The sequence below is a fragment of the Sinohyriopsis cumingii genome, chromosome 11 (assembly GCF_028554795.1).
Source record: "Sinohyriopsis cumingii isolate HCF-2022 chromosome 11, ASM2855479v2, whole genome shotgun sequence".
NCBI classification, from domain to species: domain Eukaryota; kingdom Metazoa; phylum Mollusca; class Bivalvia; order Unionida; family Unionidae; genus Sinohyriopsis; species Sinohyriopsis cumingii.
Window position 1 is genome coordinate 769,300 of NC_142971.1, and position 15,867 is coordinate 785,166.

The 15,867-nt window shown below is 35.7% G+C and overlaps 1 protein-coding gene across 1 annotated transcript in view; it reads left to right on the forward strand.

Moving 5' to 3' along the window:
• Window positions 1-15,325, forward strand: part of LOC149787499 (PR domain zinc finger protein 14-like) — a 33,616-nt gene extending 18,291 nt beyond the window's left edge. The window contains exons 5-9 of the mRNA XM_089975598.1: window positions 2,381-2,648; window positions 4,005-4,134; window positions 10,902-11,028; window positions 14,091-14,201; window positions 14,657-15,325. Coding sequence (XP_089831724.1) covers window positions 2,381-2,648; window positions 4,005-4,134; window positions 10,902-11,028; window positions 14,091-14,201; window positions 14,657-14,818 — 798 coding nt within the window. The 3' untranslated portion in view covers window positions 14,819-15,325. The remainder of the gene's footprint in view (window positions 1-2,380; window positions 2,649-4,004; window positions 4,135-10,901; window positions 11,029-14,090; window positions 14,202-14,656) is intronic.
• The last annotated feature ends 542 nt before the right edge of the window (window positions 15,326-15,867 follow it).

A 15,867-nucleotide genomic window follows, 5' to 3' on the forward strand; every position in this document is an offset into this window, starting at 1 on the left:
TACGTTGAGCTATCCCGTTTTGACGCTATAAAGGAACAAACAATACAAACCCAGTCCTCTTTCAGTCGTTCATATTGGGATCTAAATCCACATTTTCATATTTACAATCGAAAGGGACATGGACAAAATAAGTTTGTCAACCGTATGTACTGGCATGTAAATCGCATCCAGCTGTAATTAGCAGAGACCCAGATCTGTCATCAGATTATGCGCTAGCAGATATGGGTATATGCAATTTTTAAGATTAATCAGAAGAACAAAAAACCTAGACCTGATCTGCCAGCGCATTATGCTACGGCAGATCAGAGTCTATGTTGTTTACAGGATCCGACTTACACGGTACGTGATTTTGCACGTGTGTTACTTGGATCTTAATGCTTTATCCTCATTATCCCTTAGGAAACGTAATAAACATTTCAAACTAGTGGCAAAAATGCTTGTAGGTTGTTGAAAAATGACACTGATTAAAACAGCGACAATGTAAACAACGGTAGCACATGGAAAGAGAGGAAGGCAAACATTGATGACGTTAAGTGTACCCATCGATGATCTACTAAGTAGTCACTAATCAGAGAACTTCAAATGCACTGTTGACACGAATGGCAGTTTGAAGAAGAAAAAAAGGCAGGTCTTGGTGTCTTCTGTCGAATCTGTAAAGGAAAAGGTAGAATTATCAGAGATGGGTGGGAGAGTGATAATTTGATCGCCACGTGATGCCTTTAGGGAACGATTTAACATTAGTGATTATTAATACAAGAGCGCACTTGACTGGAAAGATCCTTACGACCTTGCATTTATCAATATAAATGTTTCTGATGGTTTGTATCCTTCTGCATATAGGTGGTACATTTGTCTCCAGCAATAACTACCTTATTTCCAAAACGCAAGTTGCTTTTCGGAACAAGGTGTTCGTTTGCAAAATTCTGAATTTGAATTTGATAGATGTACAATTACAGATCCAAATTAATAAAGAAATGCTCAATTTCGAAAAATGGAATTGTCTCAGAACAAATCTTTATTTAAAGATATAAATAAATGATGCTGGATTGAATTATAAATTAGTGACATGTCGGACTTAGTTACTTGTGATGGACAGGTTTACCAAGTCAGATATTACAAAACCTAAGCCTATTATTGACCAGTGTCATCCAAATGTCGAATTTGAAAGGTATTAGAAAAATAAGGTCGTTCCGTATGCCTTTTTCCATTCTTTCAAGATGTTTTCATTGTTAAATATTTATTTTTATTTTTTTAAAAAAAACCAGGTGATTAGCAGCAGGGACGTCATTTCAACTTTTTTCGGTGGGGTCAAAACTTGATTGGGAGGGAGCGAAACTTTGGGGGGGGGGGCTCAAAACTTAATGGGGGGGGGTAAAACTTGACGGGCTTGTTAATTTTCTTATATAGGCAACAGCAGTTTTACATTTTACACCATATGCGAATGCCCCTCCCCCCATGACGTCACTGATTAGCAGGAAGGTTCTTGACTAGAAAAAGCATGCTTTTCAGGATTCCTTTGCAAGTAAAATAAAATGCTGACGAAGCATAAGCAGTTGGAGAAAAAATATCTTAGTCAGTTAAATCTGTTCTATTAATTGATAACCGTCATCATCAGAATGAGATTATTAAAATATAATCAGCTTTTATATTTGAAATTAAAATTATCTCAAACTTGCTAAAACGTATGCAAATGTTAGAGAAGAGATTTGTATCGTAAATGTAGCATCGAACGGTAAGCATTAGATGTACATTACGTGAATCTATTCATTCACTTTACGTGCGATGATACATAACTGAAATTTTTCAAGATTGATTTCTCTTCCAATGCCGTTAACTCATGCAATGTGGAACTTTAGGGCAAAACTGTTAAACACTTTTTACAAGGGTCGGTTGTTCTTGAAGACGTAATATCGCGTGATCAGATGTCGTAATACAAATATAAAATGCCAGTCTGTATTAAAAAAGAACACAATGTTTAAATTTAGTTCATCAAAGACGGTTCCTCTCCTTTATTTTGCATTCTAAAGAAAGTTGGTACAGTTTATATTCACCTTATTGTATTAAATGAACGATTCATTTCCACTGGAGAAAACCATCATATCGTTAGAGAAACAAGCAAGATGCATGAATATAGAATTAAAACAACGCAACCAAATATGTTTCACAATTTTCATAGAAATTGGAAAACAATATAATGAGAAGAAAATGAGGGAAACTTACATTCGGATTAGCTTAAGCCAAACAAGGCACCATTATAAATAGTGGTTTGATGAACTAGTTTTAAAAAACAGCCACTCTTGCACGTTTGGCATCGTTTATGAATTATGTATCTATTTGGAATTGCTCCAAATCTCTGGCTTTTTTTATACAATATCTTTAGATATTTGAGGACGGAAAATTGAGTCATTTCATTGATGGTCGCGGTAACAATGGCAATTGGATGGCGTTCGTAAATTGCGCACGTTATGCTCAGGAGCAGAATTTGGTGGCGCTTCAAGTGGAAAGAGACGTTTACTATGAAGTGTGCAAGGACATTACTCAGGGAACGGAACTCCTTGTTTGGTATGGGGACTGCTACCTTCAATTCATGGGTGTACCAATTGCTCGAAAGGAAATATCGGATGGAGGTGCACAAAACGAAGCAGACAGTAAGTAACCTATACTTAATTTATTGTTAATTAATTTATTCAGTGTCTGAACTATTCGTTATTTAAAGCAGGAAAATAGCTGACATGAATGCTCTATAATTATTTACTAATCCAGTAAATAGTACAGTATAGCTAATATTGATGAATGATTTATTTTTTAAAACACCAAGTAGTCTTAGAACGGAACTAGTCAGCTAGACTGCTCGAGGGGTCCATGATGGTCGAGATGTCTTAGACGCCGGCTGGCCGAGTTGTCTAAGATCCGGCTGGCCGAGTGGTATAAACCGCTCGCATTTATGGATCATACATCTCACCTCTATCTGCGTGATTTCGAGTCTCGGCACGACCAACGTAGGCATGTGAGAAAGTATGCAGTAGCTTCCTGTCAGTCTGTGATTCTTCACGAGATCTTCCGGGTTTTTTTTCTTCTATGATATATACTAGTCGCCATGCATAACATATAATGCGCTGACAAATGGCTTAAAACCCAAAAAAAATACAAGCAATGACTCTTCAAAACAACATGGATTTCTTTTCATGCGTCTAAAGTATAGAATTATGTTACAAAACGTAGCGTAAGACAGGAACAACATATCTTATAACAGAAAAACGTCTCTCTATATTTATCAAAAGTCTCTGTGTATATTTATCGAAAGTCGCTCTGTATATTTATCAAAAGAAGTGTTCACAATCTATTACGTTACAGGTCAAGTGAAAATGTATATAAATAGGGATTTAGTACAGAATTAATTCATTCCTGTTTGAGATTAGTATTGAATTCACTGTAATCGTTTATGTTATCAATGGAGGGGAATTATTTATATAAAACACTGGAATTTATGAAGTGCTCATTGACTCTGAATTCATATATTACTTTGAAGTTTCTTGAACTCAAGGACATTCTGGATTTTATCATTCTCGTATATCAAAATTATTTTAATTCATTTGGAACATTCTATATTTTAAGACTTTTGATAGAATGATTAGGATTATTCGCAATTTAATTCACAAAAACTGTGTATATTGAATTTTCACTTTGCATTGTAAAGAAATAAATTACTGGTTGATATTTCTTCAATTATTTGTTTCACTTCTTCCTGTGACATATTTGAAGACCAAAATTCGTACAAATGTATCTATTACACAGGCAAAGCAGGTAAGACATAAAAAAATAAACATAATATTTTGTTTGTTCGTTCTTGGCGCTGACGTTCACAATTGTATTTAATTTTATGAAAGAAGAGAAAGTAGTTTCTGTTTGCATTTAGTTTTACTGCAATCTTTCACTCCCGTGGTTTATTCTTATATCTTATGATATTAGCGCTTCATGCTTTACCGCCCTATGTTGCATTTCAGCAAGTGAAGGATTTTCTTGCGAACGGTGTGGGAAGGTTTTCGCATACAAATATTACCGAGACAAACATCTAAAATATACACGATGCGTGGACCAGGGAGACAGAAAATATCCGTGCCACCTCTGTTCAAGGTAACTACCATCCACTAACCGTGAAAGCAATTCTTTATTTCCCAATATACGAAAATTCTCTGCAATTTGTATATATCACTCGCTTGTCATTCCACTTGCAACTTCACATTTTTCACGAATCACTGCGTAAACCAAGTACCATATTGTCCACATTTCTCTTTCCTGTACATTTACCTGGTTAGTGACCAGTCCCTTTTACGATAGTATCATTTTGCTGTGTTCCATGTCATGTTTGCAGGATAATGTCAAAAATTGTAAATGTTAGAAATGGTCATGACTTAATGTTTATGGTTAAGAACCTAAAAAGAAAGCAACTGTGCTGTTAGATTTTTTTATTTTAATTTTTTTAAAATATAAAAATCGACAGTTAAAGTACGAGGGGTCTGTGTTATTTGTTCTATTGATTACTCCTAACAGACTGCACATATCCTGATCGCCATCGCATTATGCGACAGCAGGTCCTGGACTTTGCATTTTGCAGCTAGACGCATCGTATAAATGGTATACGGTGAGACAAAATAACGTCCTTTAAAGCGACATGCAGCTAGACATGCAGTACACCAGGCACCTGCAGATATATGCGCGTGATACAACATAGGCAAAGGATAGTGACTTATTGTCTGAGAAGGAAAGCAGCTTTGCTACTGTGCAAAGAACACACTGTAAAATCCGGACGCTCTGATTCTGATCAAGGCGGACTTGGGTAACGTTTGCGAATGTAATTCTTTGCCATATCCTACAATTTTGAGCTGGTTTCAGTCGGATATACAATTGTCCAGTGTATGAACAGTATACCAGAATGTGAATACAAATTGCATTTAGTAACTGGATAATCAGACGTGCATAACGTACTGACGTATTGTTCACTAGTAAAGAACTTTGTTGTACACCACACTAATATTCATTTTTTTAATAAAAAATACTCCTATTTGCCAACCCGGATGAGGCTGGGGAGTGGTTGCCGCGGGGCTGGGTGAGGTGTGAGGTATACGCTTCTCATGTAAGGGTACTAACGATGATTGCTTAAATGTATTTGATTATTAACTCTTAATGAAACATTAATCTGCTCATATTTTCTTCCATCTGCGACTTGGTGGGGCATTGTTCCAATTCGCATAGTGCTCACCGCAGTTCCTCGTCATAGTCAGAAACCTTCGTTCAGTATCGCCGATGTTGAAAACAATGCTCTGTGTATGTATTGTGAGAGATAGTTGGCCAGTGTGAAAATTGATGTGAAGTACACAGTTACGTTGATTGACACATATACTTTGAAATACACATTAACGTTGAAGTATATAGTTACGTTGAAAGACACGGTTACGTTGAAAAATGATCTGTTATTAACGTTCTTATGTTAAACTACAAAGAAACAAGATAAGATTCTCAGCTTGTTATCAGCAATGGGAATACACAATCGTAAATCACTTAAGCTATTCTTTATATTAATGATTATTGATGATAATTATATCTTTTGTAACTTATAATCCCACGTGTAAGATAGAAATGTGGGGGTGGGTGGGTGGGTGGGGGGAGGTTGTGGGGGGATTTTTAAACATAGATTTAACAAGATTTCAGTCATACAGCTACGATGACTGCAGTGTGGTAGTTTATAGTGATGTCCAGCACTGGGGCATCTGCCACAGACACGTAGCATGATGTCCCACCCAGTCACATTATCCTGACACAAGGTCGACCAGTCCTAACACTAATCTCTTAATGCTGAGCGCCAAGCGAGGCAACTGCTAGTACCATTTTATTAGGTCTTTGGTATGACTCAACCAGGGTTTGAACCCTCGATCTCCCTCATCCGATGCGGACGCTCTAACCACTAGGCCACCAAAGCGGTCAGAAATTGTGTGTAACTGTTGTAGTAAGTTTGTGTTTAACGTTAAGATCTATTCGGGGTGTTTACAGAAAATGACAAGACGTCTTGTGCTATGGGACTTTGACTTCAACAGATATCGTGTAACATGCGTTGCGTTTCTTTACTTCGTTATGTATTGATTGGTTGTTTCTTTTCTTAATTAAATTATTTTTTAAAATCAAATTTGAATTTAAGTGATTAAAGTATTTAGTAGATGAAATGTATAAAAAAGCCATCTGACGATTCTTTTCGTATACGCATAAACTATTCTATTCACTTTCATAATTTCAACCGAGTTTCCTTCTTAAACTTTTTTAATCTGTCTTTCAAGCATTTGCATTGGAAATAGACTGGAGAACATAATGATGACGGTTGGCGTTAATTTTCATGTGATACTGTTTGTTCGTAATAATGTTGATTGATGTTGTACAATACCCATCGGCTATTTGGTTGCTTTGACTTTGTGATACACGTGAAAATATCGGTATTACATAGTCCACAACGTGTTAAAATATCGGTATCACATAGTCCACAACATGTTAAAATATCGGTATTACATAGTCCACAACGTGTTAAAATATCGGTATCACATAGTCCACAACGTGTTAAAACATCGGTGTCACATAGTTAAAACAACAAAATGGTCGATGGGTATTTATGTTTAATGATTAAAGTTAACGATTACATTATTAACTTTAAATATAATCATTTATTTTCTTGCTGCTTGGGTGTTAGTTCTGTGATAAAGTTTCAACCAAATATTCTTAATTTGTATCAGAGCATTCTTTTCAAACAAAAAGGACGCTATATAAACAGACAGTAAAATATGGCGTGTTTCGGCTATCAAGACGATGAGTAGAAAACGGAATAGACGCTAAATAATGTTATTCGTACGGGCAACACAACGGACTGGAACAACTATACAATATATCACATATAATCATACGAACAAAGAGGATTAACAAATCTTTCATACTAGTCCAGATACAACCCTAAATTTTGCAAGTACAAAATAATCCCAGGAATTTTGTAAGAATTACTTTTTGGTTCACGAGAGAAATGAAATCATCTTCAAGATATATTTTTCATCAGCAATCCTCATCTACTTGTCAATGCAAATCAATTGCATATTGAGATCTTGGGATAGATGACTTTTCGATTTAAAAAAAATTGTGCTCAATGCTCGCGATTTGTGATCAAAATCAGACCCTCCCAAAACTCAGCCATTGGGCCAACACAATGATTAATTTTCAAATTAATTAATTTGTATTGTTTACGGACCTGGCCGCTAACATAATCGGTGCTTTAGCAAACGATACTTCAATACGATATGTCTTACAAAAGTTCACTGTAAGTTCATATATAGTGCAACATTCAGACAAAAGGTTTAAACCATATTGAAACCCTGTCTGAACTGGAAAGTATAACAATGTCTTCAGCATACAGTAAAATGAAATGAAAATCTTTATCAAACCAGTGTCATTGCCCTCTGTATCATGAATGACAAATTTCTCTTCTGGATCAGCTTACATAATGAGAGATAGTCCAATAAATCAGCCCCCCCCCCCCAATCCATGTACTGATCAAGATGAGAGATAGTCCGATAAATCAGCCCCCAAACCCTGTACTGATCAAGATGAGAGATAGTCCGATAAATCAGCCCCCAAACCCTGTACTGATCAAGATGAGAGATAGTCCGATAAATCAGCCTCAAACCCAATGAATTCACAGCCCTTTGCTTCGTGGCAGATAATCACACAGTATACACGCAAAAATGAGGAAATTATAGTTCATTAAGGAAGAATCTCTACGGTGTAGGCTGAAGTGATGATATACAGCTGCGAAGGTAATGGACATTATTTTCTTTCGTGTAGCAGGTATATTAACTCATGCATTATGTCATTATACTTAACCTTCTGCATTTAAATTTGGTTTTATATTTTAGGGGAGGTATCGAACTAACGGAAGAGCAAAATCAACTTATAGGTTAGGCAGTGTAAAAATACAAACAAAACCACTAAGTCAAAATGATTTGCACCATTTAATGTAACAATCACTGATAATGTTGATATACAGTTATACTGCGGTTACACAGACGTCATCAGCTGAGTTTCCATGGTGTTTCGTCCCTTATCTCGGTACACCCTCCAGATGGCAGAAGACAGTGTGGGCCAGTGTGTACGTCTGTGTTGACAACCAGTTCTTTTCTTAACGTATCAGCCAACTGGATGTTCTTTCTGTTGCCTTGCTCGTTGTCTGCACTGATGTTTTCCATGCTGTTCTTCATCTTCCTGGTGCAATGAACATCCTCCAGGTCAACTGTGCAGGAATCTCCCAGCATCCTACTTCCACCAGGAAGAAACATGTTTTCCATCCTTTTGCAGTTCCTAGTACTTTCATAAGCCTTTTCCGTTCGTTCTTCCCAAGGCAGGGCCGCGGACAGGATTTGCTGGCCCTAGAAAAATGTCTCCGGTAGGCCTTTATGAATTACAAACTGTGACGGCGGTGAGCCACCTGACCGTTGTGCCTCCCCCGCCCCTCCCCGCCCCCCCCCCCGCCCAGAATTTGTTCTTGTTGTCCTACCCTGTCAGCATTTGTGTCTCACAGGACGGTCAGTTCAACCAATGTTTTCCAATTCTCTCCTTTGACCGTTTTCTTTCACTATTTTCATAGCCATCTTTTTATAAGTGTTTATTTCTGTAAATATGCTGGCCATCTTTAAACGTTTTGCATCTGAAATCATTCTCTGTATTGGAATGAAAATTATGGGTTGTAACTACCTTTTAGCCGATCCCAACTGAATTTTTTTTTCAATGAAGAAATATGTGTGAACAATTTCCTTCCAATATCTGTCTTCATGCGTGTAAGTTTTCTCATTCCCACTGGAAAGCAACTTTTTCTGCATTACATGTCATTCTCAGTTTTCAATTTTGAATATCGAGCAATTTATAATTACATCTTCATCCAGTTTAATTTTACATTTATAGGTTACTGCATTTGTATGGGAAAATATGAACGAGTTTTGGAATGGAATACTGCACGACCTTGGGAGTGCGGTATATCCTTCCGACAAAACAAGTTCGTATTTTCCCATCCAAATACAGTAACCTTTTTATTATATGCTCATTTTTTAATTCTAGCTAAGGTTTAATTATATAAACACAGTACACTACAAGAAACAACGTAAATGAATGAATGCCGTATTACAAACTAAATACACAAGCGCAGATTTGTCATCACACAATGATATTATTATTAATGCGCACATAACTCCGCCCAGATAAATTTGAACTTTGTCGCGCGCTCGACATAACTTTCGAAAGAAAATGGCGTGTCAAGTTAAAATTGAAATTTGCAGTCATATTGTAAATGAATGCGCATTGCAACAACTTTTCCATTTGATCTGAAATGAATATATTTTGGTATTTTGTTTCGCTTCGACGAAAGTTTGTGATTTTGGACTGGATTCATCTGTGCAAATTACTGAACTCGCGCGACAATACACATATAGCATTCACGTGCATAAAGAAACTACTTTCTATTGTAAACAAACAATGGACGCAGACGCCAGCACTTTTGATTTTGTACACAAATTCTGTACACTCTCGTAAGAGGCTCTTTACGTTGTAGTTGTTTAAATTTGTTTCTGAATGAACTAAAGCTGATGTTTCGTGGACTGCCACATACCAGCTGCTTTGGCACATTCCGCGTTGATACAATGTTACGGATTTAGGCTAGCTACATTATATAACAGACGCAAGATAATGTCCTTACAAATAACATACAAGTGACAAGTCATACTCTCTTCTTTAGCTGGTGATAAGATCGGCAAAATAAAATATACTTACAGTTTTACATCCTGAATTTCCTCAAAATGTATTTCCTTAATTCTGCAAATCTGAATTACATGAGCCATATCATAGGTTTTCAATCTGGATTACACATTTCGAAATTGTGCTGTAATTTCGATGATAAGTGCAATTGCATCCTCCTTACTGCATTCAACATGAAATAAGCATTAAATTCCATAGCGTCTTTTTGATAATTGCAATTGAAAGACTTCATATTTTCCCCACATTATGATTTCAAACATTCAATGACAGAAACAGAAACACATTTGCAGATGCGAACACGCTTCTTCCTAGCTTATTAAATCTCATGTATTTCATGTAGAATCGTCAAATACAAATCCAGTCAATAATCACGAAATTTCCTAGAATCGAGAAAAATACCAAAATCTATTCATTCCAGATCAAATGGAAAAGTTGATGCAATGCACATTCATTCACAATATTACTCAGAATTTCAATTTTAACTAGACACGCCATTTTCTTTCAAAAGTTATGTCGAGCGCGCGGCTAAGTTCAAATTTATCTGGGCGGAGTTATGTGCGCAGTAATAATGTTGATTTGTGTAATGATGAATATGCGCTTGTGTATATAGTTTGGAATGTGGCATACATTAATTTACGTTGTTTCTTGTAGTGTATTGTGTTTATATAATTAAATCTTAGGTATGAGCATATAATAAAAAGGTTACTGCCTTTGTATGGGAAAATATGAACTCCTAAGGTCGTGCTGTATTCCATCCCAAAACTCGTTCATATTTTCCCATACAAATACAGTAACCTATACATATTGAACGATTCTGACAATGTAAAGTTACCGGGAAAAAATGAGCATATAGTAAACTGGTATTTCGCCTAGGATCTTCAGAACTTCATTTCTACAATACCTGCGCAAACCAGCCGTTACCTCTCTGAGAAGATGGTGCAAAACTTACAGATTCAAATCATTACTGCTTATATTTTATTGTCTCACACTCAATACCTGATTAACTAACTGTGTGCCATTTCTCTTATTTTAAATCTTCATATGTATAAATTATTCTTGTGATTGTTTAGATCGTTTGAGAAGCGAGACCGTTTGAGAATTCACATACTGCACGTGCACGAGAAACATCGGCCCCACAAGTGTGTCGTCTGCGGAAAGAGTTTTAGTCAGTCTTCCAGTCTCAACAAACATATGAGGGTAAGCAAAATTCGTCAGATCAGGACAGCGGCGTACCGAGTATTGAGGAGTGGTGAGTGGAGGTCCGCCCCGGGTGACAGCCAAAATGGGGGTGGGTGGTGTAATATCGGGAGAGTTGTAATCCCAAATACAAGTTTTCAAACCAAACGAAAAATTAGCCAAAGTAAGTAAAACAAAATTAACCATCGAGTCCGCGCGCCCTTGTTTGTAACACGACAGGGTGCACGGTACACTTTATCCTTTTGTTTTTTGAAAAAAAAGAAGATTAAATATAGTATTACTTGTTCATTAAATTTGTAATGTACATCATTTTTGGGGAATTTTGCAGTTTTATTATGACAGCATTGTACTGTTTAAAAATCCACTTGCAAACATAATATATTTTTCTGTGTGTTTACATTTTAAAATTATTTGTGTGGGTGTCAAAGGAACAATCCGCGCTAGGTGCCAAATACTTTAGATACACCCCTGGATCAGGGCATTTCACTTGATAATTTTGTTTGATGTTAGGATTACACGACTAATTGCAACCAATCTGAATTAAATTTCTTTGATGTAACTGCGGAAGAGAAATGCATAGCAGTATATAATAAAAATAAAGGCTGATATTTATCACATACAAGAATAATATCGAATAATTGCCTCACTGTTGTCTTTTTTGTGTGCAAAACCTGTGTTCACTATTAACTCTCAAATAAACTCGACTGCGATTGAAAGCTGAAAACTGCGAAGTGAATCTCTGCACAACTGCTCAGATTCACATGTCAAATTAAGATAACTACATCCCATATTTCAGTCAGGATATAATATGAAGCTTCGAGCTGGTCACACTGAATGTATTAAGTCTGTTGTTAGGGGTGATGGTGGCGATGATCAAGCTAGTCACTTGGAAAGTATTGGTTCTGTCATTGTAGGTGGGTCTGGTAGTCGTTATGATTTTTTTTTAGACGATTCTTTCTTACATTTTGATATTTAATTGAAACAAATAAATCATAAAAAAAACCTAAATCTTTTTGTGAAGAAATCTTTAATTAGGGCATAAAAGTATCGCGAAATACCACGTATGAGCCTTGAGAATTGGATCATTAAGGGAGATAACTCTTTAATTATGCTAACACTTTCGTCGGATGGGTTCTTCCCCTTTTATCAATTAAATTTGCAGTGTGCTGAGTGGTTAGGGTCCACAATCCTATCCCTAACCTTAATTGTTACTACATCTGTTCGATGTAGTTGACTGCTTATATTTGGTTTATTCAGTAGGGATTTATAAATGACAGTAATTAATGCTGATCATACTCATATGCATACACATAAATTGGCATCATGCCAAACAATACCCTATTCTGTACCATTAGACTTATAAAACCGCGTCGTAAACCCTATTTTTAATTCGACTTTTGAGAAAAAATACATTTGCCAAAACTCCAGAATCTAATTAGATTCATCCGTGCGAAAAATTAAATCATTTCAGTAAAGTAATTATCTTCTATTGGACAACATATGCAGGTGGAAAAAACTAATGGTGCATTTCACATAAATCATTCTTCTCTTTTAGAATCTCTGTCTATGATGTAACCAGCTTTTTAAGCCTAACGTAAACATAAAAAGGAAAGAAAGGAAACTGGAAAAGATTTGCCTAGAGCAATAACTGGGAAATTATACTAGTATACGAGTTTAATAGTCCATGGCAAATTCATTGATATTAAATACAACCAGCCTGTATAGCAGGACTGTACAACAGCAGATGATATTCTGTGATAACATGTCAATAATTAAGATATAAATAAATAATTCAAAACCAGTCGCAGCTGATTTCCAAATCATAAAGCATAAGATCATAGGGTTGTTCGCAAGGACAGAGAGAAAAGATTCATGCTTATCAATGAGTATTCGTCCATCTAAATTGTCAACAGAAAGCAAACATTAAATTAAAATCTACGTATTTTTCCTATAATAACACGGTTTAGTTTGGTGATTTACGTGCACAGCAGGACAAGTAGGCTAATTTGTACTGAGACAGTTAGAGTAATAAACTATGCACAATGATGTACCACGGCTGCCGATCCAGACTTTTTCGAGTCTGCACTCATTCTACGTAATCCCGCAGGAAATGAGGGAAAAGGCTAATGGTGAGAAGAAAGATAGTTGAAATGTTATTTATTTTCAGAGGTTTCTTATTAAAGTATTATTTTTTCAGAGGTTTGTTATTAAAATGTTATTTGTTTTCAGAGGTTTGTTATTAAAATGTTATTTGTTTTCAGAGGTTTGTTATTAAAATGTTATTTATTTTCAGAGGTTTGTTATTAAAATGTTATCTATTTTAAAAAGTTTGTTAACCCATAATGCTTGCAAAAGAAGACCTGTGAAGATCTTTGAGAGTTCTGAGTTTATAAAAGTTGTGTTTTAGTTTTATCGTAAAAGTTATTGGGGATTTCTTGTTCTACTGATTTCATGTTTTCTTCTATTATATATATATATATATATATATATATATATATATATCACAACCGTCTTTAATGTTTTCCTTAATAAAATAACAAAACTACGTATCATGAAAGTTGAAAACTAGTTGACAACCTTGTCAATTTACCGATGCTGAATAAAGATGACGCAAAATAACTAATCTTAAAGCTACCATCTGTACTTGTTTATAAGTCGAGTTCAACTGCAAATGTAATGCGTCACAGATTTGGTGTGTGCAGTTTGTTTGGATTAGTCAGTGGAATAAACAACATAGACCCTGATCTGCAGGATTATTATTTTTCATCATGTCAGGATATTTGTTGTTTGTATTTTGACTCGACTTATAAGTGAGTATATATGGTACATTTAGATGAGCACAATTTGATGAGCATTTACCCTTCAGGTAATACGTATCCTCATGTATTTCTACCATCCGTTTCAGTCATTTGCTGCAGCAACAGCAACATCAGGAACTAGTAATTCTTGTAATGTCCATTTAGCAAACTACATAAACTTGTTGATTTGTTTAATTATACTTAACATGCAAGTATAATCCAGTTATTTTGTACATTAAAAAATTGATGCGTCTTTTTTATCAGGTTCACAGCGGAGAACGTCCATACAAGTGTGTGTACTGCAACAAGGCCTTTACGGCCTCTAGTATTCTGAGGACTCACATCAGACAACACTCTGGGGAGAAACCGTTTAAGGTAAAACATTTTGCATAATGTAGGTATTCTCACAGTTGTCAGGAATATATTATTTATTTATGCTCTATTGAAGATGTTGGAAGCTATGAAAATAAACTCGAATGCTAATTTAATTAGGTGATGAAGAATTCTGGATTCCACTGAATGATGTAAAAAATCAAACTTCTGCAAGACAAATAAGCCATTCCACCAGTCGTAGTCACACAGACACAGACACACACACACACACACACAATCCACACACAAACATACACACACACACATACACACACCTCTGTTGATAAATGTATGCACAGAAGAAATTACCTCACATTTTCAGCATGTTGAGCATATTCAGGAGATCTGTTCCAAATAATTAATAGTCAGATAATGTACTAACAATATTTATTTCTATTTTCAACTAGTTAAGTTTCCGAATTTTCTGAATGATTTTCTGTTTGTTTTCATTTTTGCAGTGCAAACATTGTGGAAAAGCATTTGCGTCTCACGCAGCACATGATAGTCACGTCAGACGCACGCACATTAGAGAGAGGTCGTGCATTTGTTCGGTGTGCGGGAAAGCGTATGGACAGGCGTGCGAATTGAAATTTCATATGACTGTACACGCAAGCAAATGAAAATATATAATTGAAATAGATTATATTACTATATAATCAGGACTGTATAAATTTAGTTCCTTTTTTTCATATTTTTGCTGGGTCTACGAAACTGATATCAAATCAATACACTGTGTCAGCAGATGTTTCCATGTGAGATCCAAGAAAGACAGGAGAATAAGACAACCAAATTTCTGAGAGTAATTTTGAAGTTGAGCTATCGTGGACACAATTATCTTTTCCCAGAATGCCTGTACATCGTGTGTGTGTATGTGTGTGTGTGTGTGTGTGTGTGTGTGTGTGTGTGTGTGTGTGTTATTTGGATTTTTTACGAAGCTTTAACAATTTGTATGATGTTTTGACAAGTTATTATACAGAGATCGAACTAGACTCATTTCATTGCAATGTCTTAAGACGATTTCAAACGTTATAAGACTTTCCCTCCAATGACAGTCTGCATATGAATACTTTAAATCAGTTTTTCTTTAAATGATACATATTTGTTTAAGTAAATAAAATAATAAAATGTTTGAGACCCAAATATGATATATATATTTTTTTCAACCACTATCTTAATAAATATCCAACAATGTAATAATTTACAATAGTGGTTCCAATAGTGTTTGTTACAGTACTCAGTTTTTCTTACACCTCAAAAGGCGATGTGATGTATATATATTTGAAGTCGTAAGTTCTAGATTTCAATTTGCGTTTATCCGCTTCTCTGCAGAACTTGAGCGGAAGATTCTTTCTCCAACGGCTCCATAGCGGCATAGCATAGTCGCTCCACAAAGCGGATAGCAAAATTATGCGACCTGTCATACCTGCCAGAAATCGACAAGTCGACTATTTATCGTCTCAGACAGACAAGTATAAAATGGTTTGTAACTTTAATAAGCTAACATAAAAGCCGGTTATTCAGCATTTACTGATATATTTCGCTATGAGACTCAGCTTTGCTAAGTAACATGAAGACCAAATCATCAGCATTTTCCTTACATAAATCTGTATCACGTGATCTATTGACCTCTGACTTGTTGACAAGATTTTGGATTCCATAACCAAGCAAC